The sequence below is a fragment of the Electrophorus electricus genome, chromosome 23 (assembly GCF_041902795.1).
Source record: "Electrophorus electricus isolate QZ-2024a chromosome 23, ASM4190279v1, whole genome shotgun sequence".
In the NCBI taxonomy this organism is placed as follows: Eukaryota; Metazoa; Chordata; class Actinopteri; order Gymnotiformes; family Gymnotidae; genus Electrophorus; species Electrophorus electricus.
Genome location: NC_137519.1, coordinates 7,720,272 through 7,742,657, shown reverse-complemented (window position 1 = coordinate 7,742,657; position 22,386 = coordinate 7,720,272). Strand labels below are relative to the sequence as shown.

The 22,386-nt window shown below is 39.9% G+C and overlaps 2 protein-coding genes across 6 annotated transcripts; both read right to left on the bottom strand.

Moving 5' to 3' along the window:
* Positions 1-558: 558 nt before the first annotated feature.
* snai3 (snail family zinc finger 3) lies at positions 559-3,625 on the bottom strand. 2 transcript variants are annotated; one of them, XM_027007357.3, is made up of 3 exons: positions 3,380-3,625; positions 1,494-2,132; positions 559-1,079 (listed from the first exon to the last, which is right to left on the bottom strand). In XM_027007357.3, the coding sequence occupies exons 1-3, from the start codon at positions 3,456-3,458 to the stop codon at positions 898-900; spliced, it is 900 nt and encodes a 299-aa protein (XP_026863158.1). In that variant the 5' UTR covers positions 3,459-3,625; the 3' UTR covers positions 559-897. The 2 variants fall into 2 exon arrangements, with proteins under 2 accessions (XP_026863158.1, XP_026863157.1); XM_027007356.3 differs by having other exon boundaries at positions 1,494-2,190; positions 3,380-3,624.
* A 4,626-nt stretch (positions 3,626-8,251) lies between these two features.
* LOC113575713 (cadherin-1) lies at positions 8,252-21,651 on the bottom strand. Of its 4 annotated transcripts, none has more exons than XM_081706035.1 (16): positions 21,635-21,651; positions 14,847-15,073; positions 12,856-13,097; positions 12,064-12,207; positions 11,801-11,956; positions 11,490-11,634; positions 11,205-11,377; positions 10,988-11,116; positions 10,589-10,774; positions 10,263-10,507; positions 9,967-10,109; positions 9,667-9,891; positions 9,362-9,580; positions 9,098-9,228; positions 8,845-8,988; positions 8,252-8,702 (listed from the first exon to the last, which is right to left on the bottom strand). In XM_081706035.1, coding segments are annotated over exons 1-16 (2,715 nt in total). In that variant the 5' UTR covers positions 21,637-21,651; the 3' UTR covers positions 8,252-8,498. The 4 variants fall into 4 exon arrangements, with proteins under 4 accessions (XP_081562161.1, XP_081562160.1, XP_081562159.1 ...); XM_081706034.1 differs by lacking the exon at positions 21,635-21,651 and adding an exon at positions 17,525-17,553; XM_081706033.1 differs by lacking the exon at positions 21,635-21,651 and adding an exon at positions 15,307-15,344.
* Between the last annotated feature and the right edge of the window lie 735 nt (positions 21,652-22,386).

Sequence of the window (22,386 nt, the reverse complement as noted above, 5' to 3'; positions counted from 1 at the left end):
AAACATTGAGCGTTTTATTTAGACTCGTAAAATTCTCCCTCCACCCATCTGCCCTCCAATTGGACTTATTAATTAGACAAAGACAAAAACAGAGCTGGGTGGTGGGATTCTTGTTAGGACAAGCGGGGTCACGTGGTTTAGTGGTCCTCTGTCTTGTGATGGAAAGCCATACTGAGAAATTATATGTTTAACACCTAAAACAAAACATTTTGTATGACTATATGTATGACCAGTCAAATATAGAGGGGGTGGTGGCATTGCTATGGGTGGGGTTCTGCACATACATTCACTGGTTTAAATCCCAATACCACTTCATGAGCACATGAATAGCAATGGACCTACGGACTCCAGGCTCTGCACTTTTGTGTTCATCCTAATCTAACATATCAGCCAATTATCAATCCCTTCAGCATGTGGGTCTCCTGAGTTTGACCAGGGAAGATAAGTTTGGAGAGCATGAGTTGAAAACTGTTGGTGCAGGCACATACAGTAAATGTTTGCAATGTGTTCAATGTGTTTTTATTTTGTTTTGTTTCTAAGGAAATATGAAGCACCAGATCAATGTACAAAACTATTTTTAATTCTTCCCTTAAAAAAAAAAAAAATCACTCATACAAAATCTTATTTTGAAGATTCAGTACAAATGCAATTAGCTTATTATATACATTCATGAAAAAAAAAAAAATCAAAGTTCAAGTACATCTTGCAGCATGCAATACTCCCAGTTCATCCTCAGACAGTCTGCACAAATATTCAGTGCAACTTGGCAGGCACCGGCTCAGTGTGTGTCAGCCTGTCAGCCTCAGGTTCTACCAGTTCTCCTCGCCACTCAGCTCCTGCGAGTAAATATCGGGCCGGTGAGGGCACATGGGTGCTGCGGCAAACCCCGTCGGCCCCTCAGGCCATCGGGCAGCAGCCAGCTTCCTCGTGCTTGGACAGGAGGGAGATCCTGGAGAATGTTTTCGAGCAGCTCCTGCACTGGTACTTTTTAACGTCAGAGTGCGTCTGCAGGTGGGCCCTTAAGTTGGAGCGGTCTGCGAATGCCCGGCTGCAGTGAGGGCAAGAGAACGGCTTCTCACCTGCCAAAAATCAAAATATGCAGATTTAAGTGTGCAAAAGTAGAAACCCTCCCTCCCAAAAACTGCCCTTATTAGTCCTATGAAATAAAATGAAAATGAATTCATTTTAGCTAGTGTTAACTACACCTATCAGAAGTCAAAATCTTTAAAAACTTTTTTTTTTTTTTTTTTTTTTTACTTCAGTGTCTGAGCTGCCTTAATTTTTTTGTAGTTAATAGATTATTTTTAAGTTAACCTCAGTAATAATAATTTGCTCAATTGAATCAAAATTTTACAGCAGTGGAGACAAATACTTTTACAGTGCGGTGACCATTAGTGAATGACAACATTCACAGGCATAAACCTCCATGCTCTTTGAGCATTCCTGTGTTTGTGTGTGTATACAGGCGTACCTATGCACTTATGTATGTATACCTGTGTGTGTGCGTATGTGTCCCTGAAGAAGCCATGGCCTTGAGAAGGCTTTTCCACACAGCTTACATACACAGGGCAGCGTATGTGTGCGGATGTGCATCTTCAGAGCCCCCAGGCTTACATACTCCTTCTCGCAGTACTTGCAGCTGAAGTATTTTTGACAATGCCACTCGCACTGGAGCTGTCTGTGTTTGGCCAGGCCTGAGAAGGTGAAGTAGGCTTTGTGGCAGTCAAAACACTCAAAGCGCCCCTGGCTGCTGTTGTTGGCAGGGGCGAGCCCTACCAGGGACTCAGCGACCCTGGACAGCCCGCTGTTGGCCACATGTCTTCTGTTGTGCCCGTGTTCCGAACGCTGTGTTCCGGCCGTCTCCAGCAGGGTAAGAGCAGGCTGTGGGTCTCTGATGAGGCAGCGACTTGGTGGGAGTGGGTAGGTGTTGCCTGGAGCTGGGCCATCAGATGGCAGGCTAGGGTCTGGAGAAGGCTGGGGGTGGATCACTGGATCGGCAGGACTCGTGTGTGAGGTGGAGCACGTGGTGGGGCTCATGGGGCATGGGTAAGGCTGCAGCAGGCACTCCTCTGGACACTGGTGGCCAGGTCTGGACCAGTAAGACTGCACATTGGTCACTTGTGTTTGGTCATCTGTAAAGTATATTACCGACAAGGCCTCTGTCAATCTCTGAGATTCCTTTGATAACCACTGAAAGGATAAATGTCAATATTTCAAACTTCTCATTCAGTTCCCAACAGATCAAAATACATTTTCTATTGTTTTGATGAAAAGGCTGTGGCTGTAATCCTTAAAAGGATAAAATACGTTTATGATAATAATATTTACACCATACATATAGAGAGAGAAGATGAAGGGTAAGTAAAATTATAGTGTAATACACTCCAGCACATCATCAGTATACCATTAACAAATTCAGTATTTCTTTATTTATTTATAAACAAATTCAATATTTCTTTATCATTTATTTTAAAATAAACTAATCGTTAAAATGTTTACTATATTTTACTACAGCCCCCCTCAAAACAACAACAACAACAACAACAACAACAACAACAACAAAACCCAACCCAAAACCTGTAAAATCAATTAACCAATCTGGAATCCAGTTAAGTGAAGTGACTTTAAAGAGCATTTCTACTAAAGGAAAGATTATAGTTCAAACAAAGATTTTTCCCTACTTTTGCTGTCTGGGCGTTTTAATTCCAGATAATTTCATCGCGTTTTCTTTTCTTACACCACTGAATAGTAAGCATGTCTTTTTCTCGGAAGAGGTTAAGGGGCCCGTTTGCTTAAGAGAAAGCATGCGAACAAAACCACAGATTTCAGGCGGACCGCAGGGTAAAAGGAACCTCGGAGGGCACCTACTGCCCCCTTCTCTGCGCTTAATGGGACCCTTCAGACCCCCCAAAGCAAGGACAAACAATAAGCTTGTCTTTTGTGACGGATCCTGCACCTGCTACACCCCAGCCGCGTTTACGGTATTGGTTGCAAAGGTTTGCCTTGATTCTCTCATTATTGAGTCATCTGCAGCACAGAGCATCAGCAAACTATAGAGTCAGGATAATCAATATCAGCATCACAGATCACTGCCAGTCAACCTGGATGAGCCTCTGACATGCTGTGTTTATTGAACTGATCTCGCAGCAGATTCATTTTTAAGACCGCATGGTCTTCGACTTTGAAGCAAGGTTTCAACTCTGAGATGACAGATTACATCAAAAATAGTTATTCAAGAAAAAAACAAACTTCTCGTGACTTCAGAGAGACAATAGCCGGGTCTAAAGTTAAACAAATAAATAGGCTAGACCAGTTTAGATCAGGTAACTCTTTTATCACGGTTTGATATAAAACTGACAGGAGTCTGAAAATAACTCACCGTGTTTCTTTGAATCCAATATGCCATAGTTTGGCTTCTTGTGACTGAGGTGTTTTTTCACCAAGAAAGATCGTGGCATCTTACAAACGCACTTTTTAAAAGTAGCAAATAACACGTCTTTCACGACCACACAACTCCTAGCGACGGAAGAATGAACGTTTACGTATGGCCGTTTTAATAAATAGCTGATGCTTGCAGGCTGTCTTCGCACCACATAGAGAGGGAGTCAGGTGCAGGGGTCGTCGGAAATCTGCAAAGACATCCCGCCGAGCCAATTAGAATGAAAGGACAAGTGGAAGGGGGTGGGACCTTGTGTCTAGCGGCATACTCCAACAAAACAGGTGCATGCATGTGATCAAAATAGCATAACTTTACCACATGGGGTGTGTTACGGTATTTACATCTAGGCTATTCAGGTTTTCCTTTTATATTACTAAAGCAGGGTACACTTCGACGTGAAAAGGATATTTGAATTGTTTATAGACAAACTGCTGCTATGCTGGAATATTTGATTTAGTCTAGTTTAACCGTATAATAATTATAGATATAAAAATTACTCTGTGATCTAAAATGTCATAGCTTACAAAAATAATTTTAAAGAGTTCGGGATGTAGGCAGCTGGACAGGCAAGCGTGTAGACCTTCCTCGCAGTTAAGACAGACAAGCGTGTAGTCCTTCCTTGCAGTTAACACAGACAAGCGTGTAGACCTTCCTCGCAGTTAAGACAGACAAGCGTGTAGACCTTCCTCGCTGTTAAGACGGACAAGCGTGTAGACCTTCCTTGCAGTTAAGACGGACAAGCGTGTAGACCGTCCTCACGGCTAAGACGCACAAATGGTCCCCTTATTTAGCGCCCACCAAATAGCTGATCTGAAGTGGTTGAAGAGAGACACTTTACCCCCATTCTTCTCCCCTTCTATCTATGTTACTCATGTGGTTCACTGAAATTGTCAGATGTTCCTGAGCCGGCAAAATTAGTGTTCTGTTAAAATGTTTTTGTTTTTTGTTTTTTGAATAGCACAAATTTACGAAGCATTTTATTGGTATAATTAGGTTAACACAACATGAAGCGAAACGATAACATCTGAATAGGCTAGATATTTTTCAAATAATTGAAAGCGTTAGTCTAAAAAGTACCGATATTGATATATTTGGTAATAATAATAGGGAATAATGCTTAACCATTAGCTGTGCATAAATACTGGAGCAATTAAAGTCTAAGGCTTTTCTCTACCATGATAATCAAAATTTCAGATATGATAAGTTATCTATAACCTAATAACCACACGAATACTCAATGTTAATAGTTTGACAAATTGACAGAATCTAGCAGAAAAATGCAGACTTGGTCTAGGCTAATTGATTCTACACTTTCAAGTAGTAGAACCACTGTGGATCCTGCAAGGCTCAGAAACAGCATGGAGCTTCAGGATGTTGTGAAATACGGTTCTCGAGGTTAAAAAATGTCGCCATCTGGTGAGGCTAAAGTTGCTTACAGTGGCTTCTTAACACCTGGGTTGCTCGAAAAAAAAACTTGCACTATGTTGCATGCGTATAGAACGCCCTTTTAACCACTTACAACAGCCCATTACTATACTGCATACAACTCCCCATAGAAGTATACAGTACTGTACTACTTACTGAAGCAGTTAACCCGAATGCTTTTTAGTTTGCTAGCTACTGGTTAGCCTCAGCCATTTTACTTTCATGTAGCATTTAGATGAAAATGTATTTTTGGTACTTTTTTTTTTTTTTTTTTTTTAAATAAACATTTGAAATGGCTACATTGCATTGTGGGTGAGAGTAGTGTCATCTACATATCTTTAGCATACGGAAGAAATTAGTTTTGCTCATATATTTACGGAATTTAGCTGACGCTTTTATCGAAAGCGACTTACAATTATGACTGAGTACAACTTCAGCAACTGAGGGTTAAGGCCCTTGAACCAGCAACCTTCTGATTACTAGACAAGGACTTTAACCACTGAGCTTGCAATTAGTGTGCACTATTCCATTTCTTTATGCAACCACAGTGAAGACAAATGGGAATTCTGTCCATCAGTGTTACTGTAAACAATTATAAGTTTATTGTTTTCTAGTTCATACCGGCTAACCCAAGATACATATGCAGAAATGAGTGCAGTATTGTTACACATGCTAGGACCATTATTAGTGTTTTATTGGCATTTTAATATGTAATGGTGATTCTAGAAACTGTTTTAGCATTCATTTTATACTCTACAGATATACTCTACACTTTTCATATGTGAAAGGTGGCAGGTGGAATGTCTCTGTAGTGAAATGTATCTAAACAGCATTTAAACTAAAAAAAAAAATAGTCTGGCTTTGTCAAGCACCCTCAAAAAAGTATCTTGTAAATTTGGTCAACTAAATTCCTGATTTACATTAATAGTATGTATATAAATTATGCCGTCTACAGCAGTAAAAGGGTAGTCTTAGTTGTACCTTAATAAGTTACCACATTTTACTTTACAGGCATGCTGGAGCGTGAAACATCTTTGAGCCAACTACGGCTACAACGTGAGTCACCCCGTGGTTTTTGTTTTAGTCCATTTAGAACGTGTGCCCTATTATACAGCAGAAGATTCAGGTTTCTTGCAACAGAACCCAAACTAATAATATAGATTAAACATGTAAATATACAGTAACCAAAAATCTGAGCTATGGGACTAACGGAACTAGAACAGTCTACGTTTACTCTCTTCTAACTGTTCATACTGACTAAAATCCTATTATTTCTTCAACAGTGTATAAATGTGTGAATGGTGTTAACAATAATGATGAAAAAACACAACTTTTATCCTAAAGACTAAATTTACATTTACAGCATTTAGCAGATGCTCATATCCAGAGCAACTTTTAAAATGCTTTGTCATTTATTCATAGAATACATCCTAGCCAGTAGAGTAGGTTAGAGTCCAATACACCTATGAATTAGCATATGTTGAAATATAGGGATCAATGCTGATGTCTAGAGATGCAAAATACACAAGCTCTACCTCAGATAACTAAGTGCAATTAACAAACTCTAGTACTTAATGTTTGTCAACAAAGGAGCAGTCAGCATCAGTGCAATAAACAATACCCTACAATAAGTAATAGTTTCAGTTAGTCAACAAAGAAGCAGGGTCAGTGGTCATTTAAATATTGTACAATGGTCAATATAGTACACCATGTGAAATATAAACCTCATAAAATGTTTGTTTATATTTTCTTATAAGGAAGACTAAGAGGATTGCATCTTACCTGCATTCAAAGCTGATACAATGATTGAATCTGCCCAGCATCCTCCTCATTCAAACCTTGGATGTATGCATGCTTTAGGATGATCCTACTCTGACAGCAGGCCAAGCATACAGTACTAATACTCTCCTGCACGAACAACAGGATGCGTCAACACTGTCTGACCTGATTGTATTCATTTGCCAGTGCTGCCATTTCAGCAAATCAGCCCATACAGATTAAGTTCAGTCATATCCATTTAAAGTAAGTACCTTATCAAATCCTTCATAACTTTGGTTTCATCACTGGATCTGTCAGAAATGTCTGCACATATTAATGCAAATTATATTGGCAGTGGGAAATTGTACTTTATGTTCAGGCTACATATATAAGCATATAGACAATTTGTGATTCTACACAAATTCACAACATTAGATATGAGTAAGTGTACAAAAACTATTCAAACTACTAATTTCTCTCAAAATTCTGAGAGGCTTTTTGCCGAATAGGATTGCTGACATGCAGGGCTTGTAGACATTTCTATGCATTTTTTTTTTTTTAAAACCTAGTACGTACATACATGACATGCACATTTTAATCATTTTGCAGGTAGCAGACACCGTTGATCTTTTTACTCCATATAGCAAAAATTGCTTCGTCAATACTGTCATTCTTGTAGAATGCTGTCTTTTAGTGGGTTAAGAGAAAGCTGCCTTCCCCAATATATTAAAGTTAAAACACAGTTTTCCCCAATGTATTGGCTGAGCAGATTGTGCAACACTTTCCCATTTTTGATGGGCTACTGCTCAAATTTGGCACAAATTCAAACAATTTCTGATTAATACAACACAACTTTATACAACAAAATTGAAGCATACAGAATTGCTTTACGGTGACCCCTTTAAGACAAAAGGGCCAACAGTACTCTCCTCTACAGAGGCCTCATTAAGAGGGGTGTACGAAATTTAGATGGCCAATTAATGCCAACAGTACCTTTTAGGATTGTGACTACTAAACTTGAAAAAAATATTTGAACATTTTACTAGAACTTACAGATAATGACCACACAGTGGCAACAGTACAGGACCACCATTGCCAAACACTTGTTGGCTCCAATATGGTCTGTAAATTATTATTAAAAAAAGAAAAAAAAAAAAGAAAAAAAAAGTACAAATAAGGTCATTGCAGCTGTTCTCTACAAAAACAAAAAAGCTCAGATGCACAGTCTACTTGTGTGATCTTATTTAGCTAATGTAGGGTGACCTTGCATAAAGTATATCACTTTGTACAGCCCTTAAATAGTTGATGGAATTGTCTTAAAATATGGCTTACTGTAAATGTGGATGATGAATGCACTGTAAACAAAGTCCAACACAAAACAACCACCACCAAACAAAACACCTCAGTCACATTATAACAAATGGCAGAGGCAGAAGCAATGCCTTTTATTTAACAAAGTGTCAAGTAACAGTTAAAAAAAAAAAAAAAAAAAAGCGCATTTGTACAATACAACTTATAAACATCTATACAGAAAGGTTGGGATGGGGGATTACAATGAACTTCAGCTCATATAGTCTTGAAGACATGGGTTAGGGAAAAGCACTTTATAAAACATGTACCGATTGAGTGCTTTGAATAACATGCAGGATAGATAAGCCATTAACCGTTATAAGTAATTTTCAGCAACGTTCTTTTGGCCTTCTTTGAATAGTGTGTACATTCTTGCTTCAAATACAAGTTCAGAATTACAAGCTCCTGGGAAACTATAAAACTGTCCCATATTTACATCCATCCATATGCTTAACTGGGGGGGGGGGGGGGGGGGGGCACGCAATACCTTTGGCGATGCACAGAGAAACCCCTCTCCATGGCTCCCTCAGTCCTCTCCTCCACCATACATGTCAGCCAGCTTCTTAAAGCGTGGGCCCCACTCGTTCAGGCAGTTGTAGTCCTGGTCCCCTGAGCTGGAGGAATTCAGTGAGCTGAGGGAGCCAGCCTCCGAGCCACCCCCCTCATAGTCGAACACCAGCAGGGAGTCGTAGGGGGGAGCAGTGGGGTCATTGTCTGCTGCCTTTAGGTTCTACAGTAAGGCAAATACACATTCCTTAAAAACCAGATTGTGAAAATGCCCTGAGGGACAGAATGGCATCCTTAGCAACCAAGCACTGTATGGCTACATAAATCACCATGGCATAGCCAAAGGCCCTTAGCACATGACTTACATCTTCGATGAAGGTGCCGATCTCCTCTGGGTTGGCAGGCCGAGGACGGTACTGAGGCGCAGGCATGAAAGTCGGGGCTACGTCATTACGGAAGACATCGGGGCGGTTGTCCAGGCCCCTGTGCAGCACACTCAAGTCATAGTCCTGCAAAAGTGGAAAGAATGTACACCAGAAGAGTGAGACAGGGGTGGGGAGAGAGAATGAAAAAATATTATATATAAATAAAAACACCCCACTCCCCCAATGGGCCAACCTGATCATCCTCTCCACCGCCCTCCTCATCATAATAGTAGATGTTGTCACGAATATCGTCATCAGAAAGCAAAGGCTCCTTCTTCACAGAACTTTTCCTCCTCAAGAACAGCAACAGCAAAAGGACCAGCACTACAGATTGGAGGACATCACATACTACCATCAAGAACAATGGCTGCCAAGCAATGCAGACACCAGGCTTCACTTTAAAATTTGTACTTTAAGGGTGTCAGGAGAGAGGAAAAAAGAAAAAGAATAGTCTTACACAGAAGAGCCAAAATGGCCCCCAGAATTCCGAGGACAGCGGGCAGCTCAAGGCCTGCTATGACTCGATCTCTACACTCGGCATTTGCTCCTGTGCAGTCACACAGTTCAACCTGCACAGTGTTGTCCTGGTGGAGATTGTGGCTGTCATATACCCTCAAAACAACATTGTACAATCCCTGTTCCAGTGGAGTGCTGAGTGTAAGGATGATTCCAGTCTCTACACAGAAAACAAAACCACCCCACAGATTTTAGACGCTCATTCAAAAGACCAAAACCAGTAACCTGAACACACACACAGCTTACTGGTCTCGTTCATCCTGACAGTCCAGTTTTTTTGGCCATCTCCCAAAAGATCTGCTCTATATGGAGAAGTGAAGCCAGGACCATCCTTGTCAGTCACAGACAGCAGCAATGGAGATGACTGCTTATTGCATATTTGGAAGGATCTCTCCTCAATGATGGGAGCATTGTCATTTACATCCTGCAGCTCAATCACGAGGGTCCCTGTACCAGTTGCTTGAACTGGATCTGAAAAAACAAAAAGCTTGTAGAAGACAGTATTCTGATAAAACAAATTCTCAAAACATGGGGAAATGGTATTACCATTATCCGTGGCCAAGATCAGAGCTTCATATCGGCCATCTTCCACAAGAGGAGACTCTCTGTCCATGGGGTTCTTGACCTTGATCAGTCCAGTGTCTTCATCCACATCCAGCCAGCCAGCAGGATCGCTGCCTACACGATACCTAAAACACACAGCATGACAACAAATTACTACAGCAATGCTCATGAACCAGAAAGAGAAAGCCCAACCTCTAGCACTACAAGCACACACAGATATGGACATGCAGAAATAAACAAGATCTGTCAAAAATAAAAGGCACCAAGGAGACCCTTACTTCACTTTCTGAGACTTTGCCGTGTCAGGGTCACTGGCTGTGTACACCGTTATTTCATTGCCAACCTTCTGATCTTCAGGTATGGAAATTGTCTTCTTCTCTGGGTCAAACACTGGAGCCTCATTCACATCGATAACATTCACAGTGACTGTGGCAGTGGAGGTGGGCAAAAGTTTGGCAAACTGAATTTCATTCTCAACGATCACCAACAGAGTGTACTTGCTGTTTCTCTCAAAGTCCAGTGGCTAGAGAGAACACAAAAGAAATTAAGTAAACCTGATCATAATGCAAATTAAGCTAACAAACCCATTTGAGGGATGCCTTACCTTGACAGTAGTAATGATGCCCTCCTGTTTCTTCAGTCCTGTGCTAACGTTGAAAAGCCCACCACTATTTCCACCAACAATCCTGAACTTTGCTGCCCAGGCAGATGACTGAGGTTCATCCTCATCAGTCACTGGCAGTTTCACCACCACAGCTCCCACTTTATTCTCTGGGACGGAGACGTTGTACTGAAAAACAACAGTGCTACATTAACAATGTGAAAAGTAGACAGTGTAGAGGTTTAAGTGAACATCAGCTTTATTTTGTGAAATATGAGTTTAAACCCCATTTACAGGTATTTACATATCACCATCTAATCTACAATAAAGTCATTAGCTGCTGCAGCTATTTAACCAATTTATATAAAACTTTCTGTAAATCAGAGCTGTCATCTTCCTTACCGAGGTCTTCTCAAACTGAGGTGCATTATCATTGCTGTCGGTTATTGTAATTACAGCGTTTCCTTTAACTGCATAGCCATTACCCTGCACATCTGCAGCTTGGATCTCCAATGTGTATTCAGGATATTTCTGAAACATGATCATGATCAAAGTTACTTTCACTTAACCCCATTCCACATTAAATCCAGCCATTCAGAAACCTGATTTCTGCACTCACTTCTCTGTCCAGTCCTTCAGCGCCCACTAGAATTGCTCCACTGACAGGGTTGATGGTAAACATGTTTGGGTTTGGCTGTGCTGGAATCTGACTGAGGATGGTGTATCTGACATCAGCATTGTCAGTGTTGGGGTCATCTGCATCAGTGGCTGTAACTGTCATGATCTCAAACCCTTCATTCAAAAAAAAATGATAATTTTGAGCAGAGAGAAAAGAATAAATCAAAGTAACACCAGCCATCATCAATCCCTTTATTACACTATTAAATTGGCTACAAATAGGCACCTATATTTGAAGCTTCTGCTACACTGCCACGGAATGGATCCTGGGTAAAGATGGGCTTGTTATCATTCTGGTCAATCACATTGATCACAATGTCCATTGGTTGTTCTTTTATATTTCCATCTTGAGCAACTGCATGGGCTTGAAGCTGGAATTAGTAGAAATAAAATAAAAAAAAGATTAAATGACTGTCACAACAGATGCATTCAAACTGCATTAGTCAGAACAAAGTAAAACTACTTCACCAGCACACCATCTTCTGTAAAGACAAAATTGCTATTCATCATTAGAAGGAAACAAAAAATGTCTCCTACCTCATATTTCTCTTTTTTCTCTCTGTCTAGAGGCATTGAAACATACAGCCAGCCAGAGTTCTTATCCACAGTAAAAAGACCCTTAGGAGGCTGGTCTGCTCCTTCACCAGTGATGCTGTACCACACCGGAGTTTCCTTAGCAATGCTGGACTTGATCTGGATAAAAATGTAGCAAAAATGAATAGATTAATAAATAGTGACAGTTTAGCACTAAATAATGCAGGTATAGGGTATGGCATTCACCCAAAATCAATATCACTCACCTGAACGGTCATCTTTTTAGGGAAAGGACCCCTATCATTTTCTGGAAAGAAGATTGCAGGAATCACCCAATCTCTCTTTCTCCTCTTCAACCCCACAGACGATTCAGGAAACTCCAGAAACAAGACAGTCGAGGGGGATTCAAGCTGCCGAAAAAAAAGTGCATACATAACATGGTTCATTAATGCTTCCCATTTTGTTTCACTTCAGACCTATGCAGAGTATCATCACACAACCAAAACTGCCAACCTTAGCACTACACATATATAACCAGCATGGCCTGTGCCATTAAGGTTAGTATACAGCATCTGCCATGTAAACTGAGACCAATGTTGCTGAATACAGCAGTTCATAACCATCCCTGTGCAAGGCACCCAAGCAAAGGCTTCTTTCAAGATTTGGGTAATAGAAGTAATTTGTAGTAAATCAGTCAGTCAAAAAGCTAAATTTCTTTTTATACCCCCTCCCCCCCCCACACTCCATTTCTACACAGATTTCAAAAGGTGTGTGTGCGCTCGCTCACACACCACCACCCTAAATGAGTGGGTCTCAAATTCTGTTTGTGAACTGCATGCACTCCATATTTTTCCAGACAAGCATCATGTGGTAGTTGGGATGTAATTGTTTGAGAAAATGCAATAAATGATTGGCTGTCCATAGTTCACAATATCATACTAACATTTTAATTCTTAAAAACAGAAAGGAACACATCTAGACTAAATCAACAAATGGGGAGATAAAGAACTATTCTCATAAGTTTCACAGTTCCAGTTTTGTCCAGTAGAGGTCAGTACCGGTGCAGGGCCCACTGCCTCGGTGTCTGCCTGTTGGCCTTTTCCACTCTCATGTTCCACTCTCACATAGGCAGTGTGTCTCTTGCCCGTGGAGTCCCAGGCATGGACAGAGAACATCTTATGACCCTCATGAAGAGTGACCTGCCTCTTCAGCTTCACTGTTCCATCAGTGGCCACCTCAAACCGCTTGTCAGTGGAGTCAAAGACCATGCGTTTTCTTCCACTACAATCACTGAAACCCACTGAAAGGAAAGGAGGTATTAAAATATTTTTTTAAACAGTATTAAAGATGCAATAATCAGTTTAGGTTGTTGATCACAGTTGTAAATGCATTCTTCTAGGTATCTTGGTTACTCTGTCAGATCCATTTTTTAAAAACAACTGAAAGGGTATCAATGAGAGTGGTGACTATATCCAATTGCAGATCATGAACAAATTGCTATTATGAAGGGAGCCCAGCAGGGCACCACAACCAAGGGGCTAGCAGAGATCAAACGTGCATCCAAGTGACAGAGAGAAAGAAGTGCACATAAGAGTATTGTGTCACTGCTTATTTGGGATTTCTATGAAATTTAAAACAGGATTAATCTATGCAAAAATAGAACAAAAACATTCATATGGTGTAAATTCTCACAACGAACAAAACAGTAAACCCTTCTGACATCCAATATACACCATATCCATTTTACATGAAAGGTATAATCCTCTCTACTATTTATATTCACACAAATGAAAACCTCCAAATGTTAATCTAGTGTACAGCATTATAAATTAATTTAGAGGGTTACCATGACATCAATGTGAAACCATGTGCTTCAAACCGACTCAATTTAAAAATAGGTTCTAACTTGCACTTTGTCTGTACAAAATACCAGCATCAAAGCTCACTGGCATCTAAACACCACCATAGTGGTGGAGGTAAAACCTAATTTCGCTCACCTGGTCATGAATGAGCATGTGCTTCCCCACCCAATCATAGCTCTGAATCAACCACATTAGCATTAACACTTAGCCTAACAAGGAAAACCTCCTTATGAGAATTTGGGCCATTCTAAGGCAAATTGGACACGTCAAAGGAGATGCTACTTTCATTTAATGCCTATTGCCCTTTCCCCACTTTTGACTTGAAAGAGACTTGCTGCTTCCTTAATTATATGAGAGTTAAAATGCAATACAAAAATTGTCATTTGAAACCAGACTAACAATGAAAGCAGCTGTACTTTATCAAGCACTACCCTTATCAAAAGGTGTAACGAAGTTGCCGGAACTCTAGGTAACGTGACGCTGAGACATTCTTCTGAAAATAAGCGCTCTCCCACAGGCCAAAAGAGAAAAAAAATAGAGACCAAACACACACAAACTTCAGATTCTGCAAAACTGATTAGCCCTAAAAACCAAGGCAGGATGGCAGCAGGACTAACGCCTGTTCATGGTTATCTTCCAATTGTCTTTGTAAAATAATTAATCCTAAGTATAAAAAGGATCGACAAAAATTAAATTAGATCAAGGATCATTATGTAACTATAGCCACCCTTCAGTAATGGACACGGAACAATCACGGGGTGGTAACACGGACATACAGTTCAAACACCTTAAATCCATTACTACCAAAGGGCACTTTTCTTCCTTTCCTGCCTTACATGTAGATTTTAAATATAAACGTGTTTAGTACCCACATACCTCTCCCAAGCCTTTTGCCCCTATGAAGGTGCTCTCTGTGCACTTTGAAAATGAACACCTCCGAATCAAATCCAGGTGAACATGGCGGAGACTCCGCAAATACAGACGAAAGTACCTTTGAGAATGAGATATGATCCATTAAGTTCCCACTGATTTATAAAAGCAAATATTAATAAGTTAACAAGGAATAAAAAAACCCGTATTATTTAACTTTGAGGCGGACTAGTACGGGGACGTTACGTGCTTGTTTAGTTTTACAAAAATGCAGGCCATTCGACATATCCGCCAATTAAAACAAACAAAATAGTTACCTGCAATGATAAAAGTATAAGTCCTATTCCAGTACTCCGCTCCATCCGAAAAAACATATAAAACACAGCCTTCAGAATTCCAAAATGCGCTGTAATCGCAGCACGATTTAAACTTCTCCGTACGCAGTTCAGGAAATAAAACTGCAGCAGGTAGTTTGGAGCTGACGTAGTCAGGTGACCGCGCCCATCCGTTTACACGTGTCCAAGTATGGTCATAGCTTCTCCTCCTACAAAACAGGTAACTTTTCAAGAAATCATCAGACTCAACTCGAAACCATCATGAAAATAGCAAAATTGATTTTACACATTTAACCTGAGTAGGCACGAGTCGTTTGATTCCTAGTAGAAAATATGTTTATATTTCTCGGAAAAAAAATGGGGCTATAATTGCCCGGACCCGATCATCCGCGTTTGGTCGTAGTTTAGATCTAATATGGCTGAGAGTAACATCCTCAATTACCTTTGGATGAGTCTAAACATCATACAGCCTAACATATATCAAACATATCAGCCCTTATTTGCGGGAGAAGGCTGGAGTTGACTGACATCGTGTTCGCTGGTTTTAAACTTAGTAGACCTCGCCAAGAGAGGCTACAGACGTTTACTCTTGTGTTGCTACACTGAAAGACACCATTCATATCTGTGCCAAGACTGGGATGAGGAACCAGTGGTGTTGCACGGGGCTTTACCCGAGTTACCATCGATGGACCCAAAAGCCTTTAAACTAACGTTGCTTTAGCATCCCACTACGCAGATGAGAGCAAATAGTGTTGGTGTTTGCTTAATTGTCAAAAATTAAACTAAACACTAGCTATGATAAGAGCGTCCATGTTGCACAAAGTTCGTGGGTGGGGGTTTGGGAGGGACCGGCGGCTCATGACAGTTCATTTCCCAGCAGACGTCTGCCCCGGTAGTTTACGCCTCGCGTATTAATAATGCACGGATGTTTAAGATGACATTACGGGACGCCACCACTTCCTTACATCACCACCAAGAAGGAAAAAACATCTATAATGCTGTCTTTGAGTTATGGAACCTTTTATTGTCGCTAATGATTTACAAATGTGCTTGGCTACTGTTATTGCCCTGTATAATACTAATTCTAACTAGAAGCGACTAGACTGGTAAACTGAGGTAAAACCCGCGTTATAATCATTGTGGTGTTGACCCACATGTAATTAGATTAATTGCGCTAAATATTGAAGAATCGTAACATTGACAAGCTGTATATAGCTAGCTGGCAATATTATGGTTTGTTGCAGTTACAAAAATAATATTAATAATGCTGGCTAGCTAGCTGGCCAGCAGACAAAACTGCCCTTGAGTTATGAAAGTGAATGAAACATCTGTGCTATTGAGGCTCCAGTCGGGTCATGCGGTTTCAATGTGATCACACATTTGTGGTAAAAATGCAAGGCAACTTGGGTACAAGCTACAGTAGACTAGTTTGAGACAGGAGGGTGAGGGCAAAAGATGTACTAGCTGACCTAACCTATAGTAGACTAGAATTCGAGGCAGGAGAACGGGGGTAAAAGGTGCCAGTCACGTTAATTCCAGCAAAGTAACTAGCACTAGCTAGTTACAATTAAAACTTTTTTTCAGTTACCCCCTTTCCTTGTTAGCATAGCTTGGTAAAATGCTTGCAAGCCATTTGTGATCATTACAATTCCTTCCCAGTTTACCAAATTCGTTTACATTTAGAAACGTACCCTCGCAATTTAAACTAGCTAAGCGATCCGCTACCATATTTTACTGTCAACCTAGTTTAGCATAACCATGCGCGTGCTAGCTAATTAGGTCCACGGCACTCTGAAATTATTTAGATAATTAGCAAGATATGTGGCAGTCTGACTCAATTAGTTAAGAAAATGAAGACTTTATGACTAGTTAACCAGACAGATAACCGCTACCTAGCTAACGTTATATTTCTGACCTGAGGCCGCTGTCTTGGTGATATTGGCGGTTACCTTAATTTATTTCACAAGCTAATACGTCATCAACGGCAAACTAGACAACGTGACAAATTTCATAGCAAAGTATATGAACGATAGTAACCCACTCGTTTAACCACACGCTAAGTAGTTTTTGACTATAGTTAGTATAGTCAAATATGCCAAAGTTGTGTATACTCAAAAATCTAAAATGCATACTTCTAAACAGTCGATTTTTGAGTACGGCTATGTTCGAAATAGCTTACTCATGTATACTGAATACTGAATTTTGGTCACATACTGCATACGGCATACTGATTTTACACGAGTAGTATGTAGTAGGATATTTTGAACACAACTATACGCAATTGTACTATAATGCAATATGAAATGGAAAAGGAGGAGCTATTCATGTCTGGAAGAGAGAATAGGGTCCAAGTATGACAACAGTGGTGCCAGAAATGGAAAACGTGGTACTAGTAACTTAGTACTATACAAAACATTACTAAGAAACTGGGACACAGTATCAGCTGTGCTATGTTGCCATATTTAAGTGTGATTTCTAGAATCATGAACTGTAGGCAGCTTTAAAATGCCCATCACGTAGGCCAGGAATCAGACGTCATTGTTAGACTAGCTCGACACATGCTGCATAGTTGCACTATGAGAAACAGATAAGCTCTTTTGTATCTTGCTTTGTACTTTTAGTAGGGGTTAAAACAGGACGTAGTGAAGGTCTACACTTACTCAAGAAGTAGCATGCAGTTCTGTGGCTCTCTGGCAATGCATACTTTCTCAACTATGATGAAATGAATATCAGAATCCAAAACTTGTTTTCAAGCTCTAGAGGACTCTGGTGGTCTTGGCTGGGCTAATTACAAGAGTCTTGATGTCCTCTGACCAGAGGGGAAAAGAGAGGAGCAAGTTAATCATTTGTTTGGAGCCTGTTTATCTGTGGCTAGAGATTAGCCTCGGAGGACAGATGGCTTGCTGGGATGGAACAGTAAACTTTTTGGCAACATGACTTAAAGTAGAAATGACTGGGATCTGTCCATGCTTCCCCATACTCAGTCAGGAGGACAATGCACACTGGGGTGAGATCACCATCAGTGCTGAAGCATCTCTAATACTTTGGTTATGTGCCAAACATTTGTCTTCTTTCTATCGAAGAAAAGTTCCACTTGTCATCTCAGGAGTGTTGTTATGAAGAATGTCTTGGCCTGTTCATTTTGGTGCCTCTTTATCATCCTAAGACGTGTAAATATAATTTTGGTGCCAGACAGGAGTACCGGATCAGCTACAGTAGCAGAGATGACGACTTAAAAGCTTTGCATCAGAACTTTGTCTTTGTTAACCATTACTGTGCATTGTTTCAGAATGCACTCACTTTGAATGTATTGCTTTATTTTAATCACTTAGTTAACTGCATGGGACAATCAAAAGGAAATAAATGTTCATTGTGCTGAGTGAGTTAAATATACAGCAACTAATATTTAGACATTTTATCTTGCAGCTTCAAAAATGTATACGTTTTCAGATACACTCAGACATTAATTTGCCTATTCTATCTGTTTTATCATTTTCATAATTTTGTATATTTCTTGGTAAAGTGTTATCCTGAATAATATTGAAAGTGAAAGACTCACAAAAACAGTGAATGATGCTTGCAGTGTTGGACATAGCAGATATTACCTAACTATTAAAATCTTTCATATATTGTGATTTTATATATATGACATGGTAGGTAATTTAAAATATAATTTAAAATGTATTCTAGTGTTGGGAATGATTGGACACTCTACAAACTACTGTATTATTTGGTTTTGCATAAGTGAAGGGTTCATTACAGTATTTTGCATACACCAGCTAAGAAAAAGCCCTTGATTATGTGACGAGGGTCCCTTAGCATAGATAAGGCAAGAGGAAGGCTCAACGCTGGCTTGTTGAAGGCTGTTGCTTTCAGATGGTAACTTTGGTTCGGGACCCATAATGATTAACCAACAGGCCAAAGAAAGTAAATACTTCAGTATGGGCAAGGTTAATAAAATAAGTTATAGATTGAGCATTTCTGCACTACCTAGTATATCCTGGCACTGACTGTAGTCTTTATTCTTTCAAACAACTGCAATTTATCTTTAGTGCTTAGTGACTTCTAATATCAAACACTGATAAGCTGTGTTCTGTGCTCCTAAAATCCCTATAGGCAAAGTATTGTTTCTGTGCTGGCTGTACACAAACAAATTCCATTAAAAAATAGGTATTTTATGAATGCTTATTTTTAAATTTTGCTGTATGTTTCCTTTTGAAGTGTTTTTACTAGCAGACAGATGGAGAACGGATGTGTTTTGACCATGAATGATATATGTGTGGCTGTTCTGTGGTGAGAGAACAAGCCGTGAGAGATGTCGAGAGCACACTGTTAACCGGGCGAGTCCCTGGGAGTTGCGGTGGGGGAAGGGTGCTTATCTCTCCATGGACAAACCAGTTTTGTATTGCACCATGAAAGCCTACTACTCATCCACTTCAAAGCTTCATGCTGGTCCTTTGACTTAACTGTCCCACTCAGACAGAGATTTAAATGAACAATCACAAGTGCCAATGTCTTCCATTATGCTAGCTTTTACCAAGGGTAATGCGCAGCATGTTACATGTGCAGTAATGGGTTTAAGCCCTAATGAACACATGGCAACCAGCTAAAATGCTGCCCTCAGCCAATATCCCTCCCCTGCCTGCAGTGATTGACCTCTTGTCTCTGTCAGTGGCCTCTAAAAGCCCATCACACATGAAAGCTGCTTTTAGATTCCATGAAAAGTTTATGCTTGTGCAAAATTAGCAATCATATTATCTAGTGGTGTCATGTTCCCGAACAGCATCGCTGTTCGCCTCTGAGATTCAGCAGGAGGATGGAGTTTAATGCAAGCTTGGCTCAGCCATTTAAGGTTCAGAGCATTTGAGGCAGGGCTGGTTTCACAGCCAGAGGACGAGCCCTGTCTTGTGTCGCACCCTCCCTTTTTTTTGGTTCTTGGTGCTTTTGTTACCTTGGAATGTGTGAAACCTCCCATGTACTCTTGATCCAGCCATGTGACTTCCCGGCTGGAGGTATGTGTTTGTCTGTAGAGGGAAATGTTTCCCATCAGTAATAGCAGTGAGCTGCCTGGCAGATGCTCTATATGCTACGCACTCTGGCCAATCGTGAGTTCGCAAAGTTTGTTTTCCTTATTGAACCCTATTCTTCTGCCCAAGGTAGTATTTAGAACTGGTCATGTCACAGGAGCCCCCAAGTAGGAAGTGCAGGTATGCCCACCTGTGTTCCAGGCACAGGGATTTCATGGGGAGACTTGAGTCATCTGACCTTCTGTTCTAGGATTATGGGAATTCATGTCTGGATTGTGCTGAATGGTGTTTGTTGTGTGTATTTATTGTGGAGTATTTGTTTGTATGTCCATCTCTAGCAGTGTGTTGTCACACTCTTTGCCATCCTTTGTTGACAGTAAATAGCCTCGCCTGCCATCGTCTTTGTTCTCCAGGAGAAGCCAGGTTACACTGGCATTGTGTTTCCAGCTCAAGCAGCAGCAGGCAGGAAAATGGGGGGGGGGGGGGGGTGTTGCTGATAATGGAACCTGAGGACCTGCTTTAATTTAGCCCGGCACATACCCACCACACCCACAGTCTCTCCTGCCAGCCCTTACCTTAACTGCTATTGTCAGCAGGCAAAGTAAGTGTGACCTGCGTTCTTTTAGCTAAAGTCTACAGTGGACTAATCCTCATGCACTTTGGGTTAGGCTTAGAAAAAAATTAAATTCATTACTCTTTTAAATAACTCCTTAAACACTTAAAAAAATTATTATTATTATTTACATCATTCAAGATTCAGTTTTTTTGGTAAATACTTTGCAAAAGAAACTGCATACAGCTGTTGTGACCTGTGGCAAACTGAATGCAAATTGCATGAGGAAGTTGTTTAATCAGTCTTTGTGTACGAACAGGAATTTCAGGCCGAGGAAGGCTTAATGGGTACTCACAGTGCAACGCTGAGAACTGCTGATCAAAACAATCTCCGAACACTTCTAGTTAGACATTTACATAACCTGTACGGTCTAGGGAATAGTCGTTCAGTTAAACATGGGTATAAACATGTCTACATTTATAGGATGCCCCAAAACATATATTAAACAATGAAATAAGTGAAATAAGTTGAAACCAAAGACAGAATCAAATCTAAAGGAATATAATTTTTCTACATTTTTTTAAATGACTGTAGTTATGTGTCTGTAAAATCTGCCAGATGATCATAACAAAAATAAATGTCTGAATGTGTCTACCTTGTTATGAAGTACAATTATATATAATTGTATACATACACACCACACACACACACACACACACACACATACATACATACATATATGGTAGTACAAATACAAAATGTACTAAAAGAATTGTCTTAGGACAAGGAGAGACACTATCAAGGAGAGACACTATCACCAGAGTCTACCACCATAAACTCCCCTTGGCGTGTTTAAACACGCAGATGACATAAATACAAAAATGAAACTGCACAAGCTAGGACATGCTTAGAAAAGGATCACAAGCTGAGTGAATAAGCGGAGGTATAATGAGATACACAGTATATTATTGCAGGAAGGCGTCTCTTTGTAAAAGGTGCAGACATTGCTGAAACAGTGGCAATTAATAGGAGTTAAGAATTTTGTCAGTATCCCAAACAACTCTAATGTAAACAGTGTCTGGCTGTTTGTAAATATGCACTTATGTATGTAATCGATTTTGAAAGGGATGAAAATAGCAGTAGCATGTTAGAATACATTCTCTAATACCTTACTTTATGTACATACTTACATGGAAAATGTGTTCTTTCAAAAGTTATTTTCTTCATGTACTTTTCAGTCTTGCCACAGAAAGTATCCCTACTGGTTGGTGACTAATCTGCTTCGAACCAGACTGAGCTAGACAAGCTGTGAATCATTTGATATCTGCCTTAGTCACTTGAGTATCTGTAATACAGAATTCATGTTTCAACACCTTAAGAGAGGATTAATTTGTGGTGACTGAGCTAAAAGTGCATCTTGATAAATTCTATTCTAAAGAGAAAATTCTGCACCTAACCCTTTGCAGTCAATTATTCAAATACTTCTACTCACAGGGTCTATAGTTTGGAAATGACAATGGTGGATTATGATTGTTGGTGACTTTGACTATAGATCCTCTTAGTAGACAAAATCATGACAAATGACACATGAAATGACAAGAGTGTATATGGATTTTTTTTTCTGACATTTCTATTCCTAAAATTAAATGCTAACACATATAACCTAAATGATTATGTTTTCTCAAATTTCCAGGTAATTTTGCTTGTGTGATCTGTGTGGGAGATTTTTTTTGTTCAAACAGCTGATCATAAATTTACTTATCAAAAGTTACATTTAGTCATAAATTTGATCATAATCATAATTATTACATTTAGCCTCTTTCAGTTCACTTAAACCTAAAAAATAAACAATTTAATTTAGCCGACAGAAGGTCCAAAGGGGTAATTATCTAATATAGCTAGCAAATTTCTAAATGATTAAATTCATATTCTGCCCGCAAAA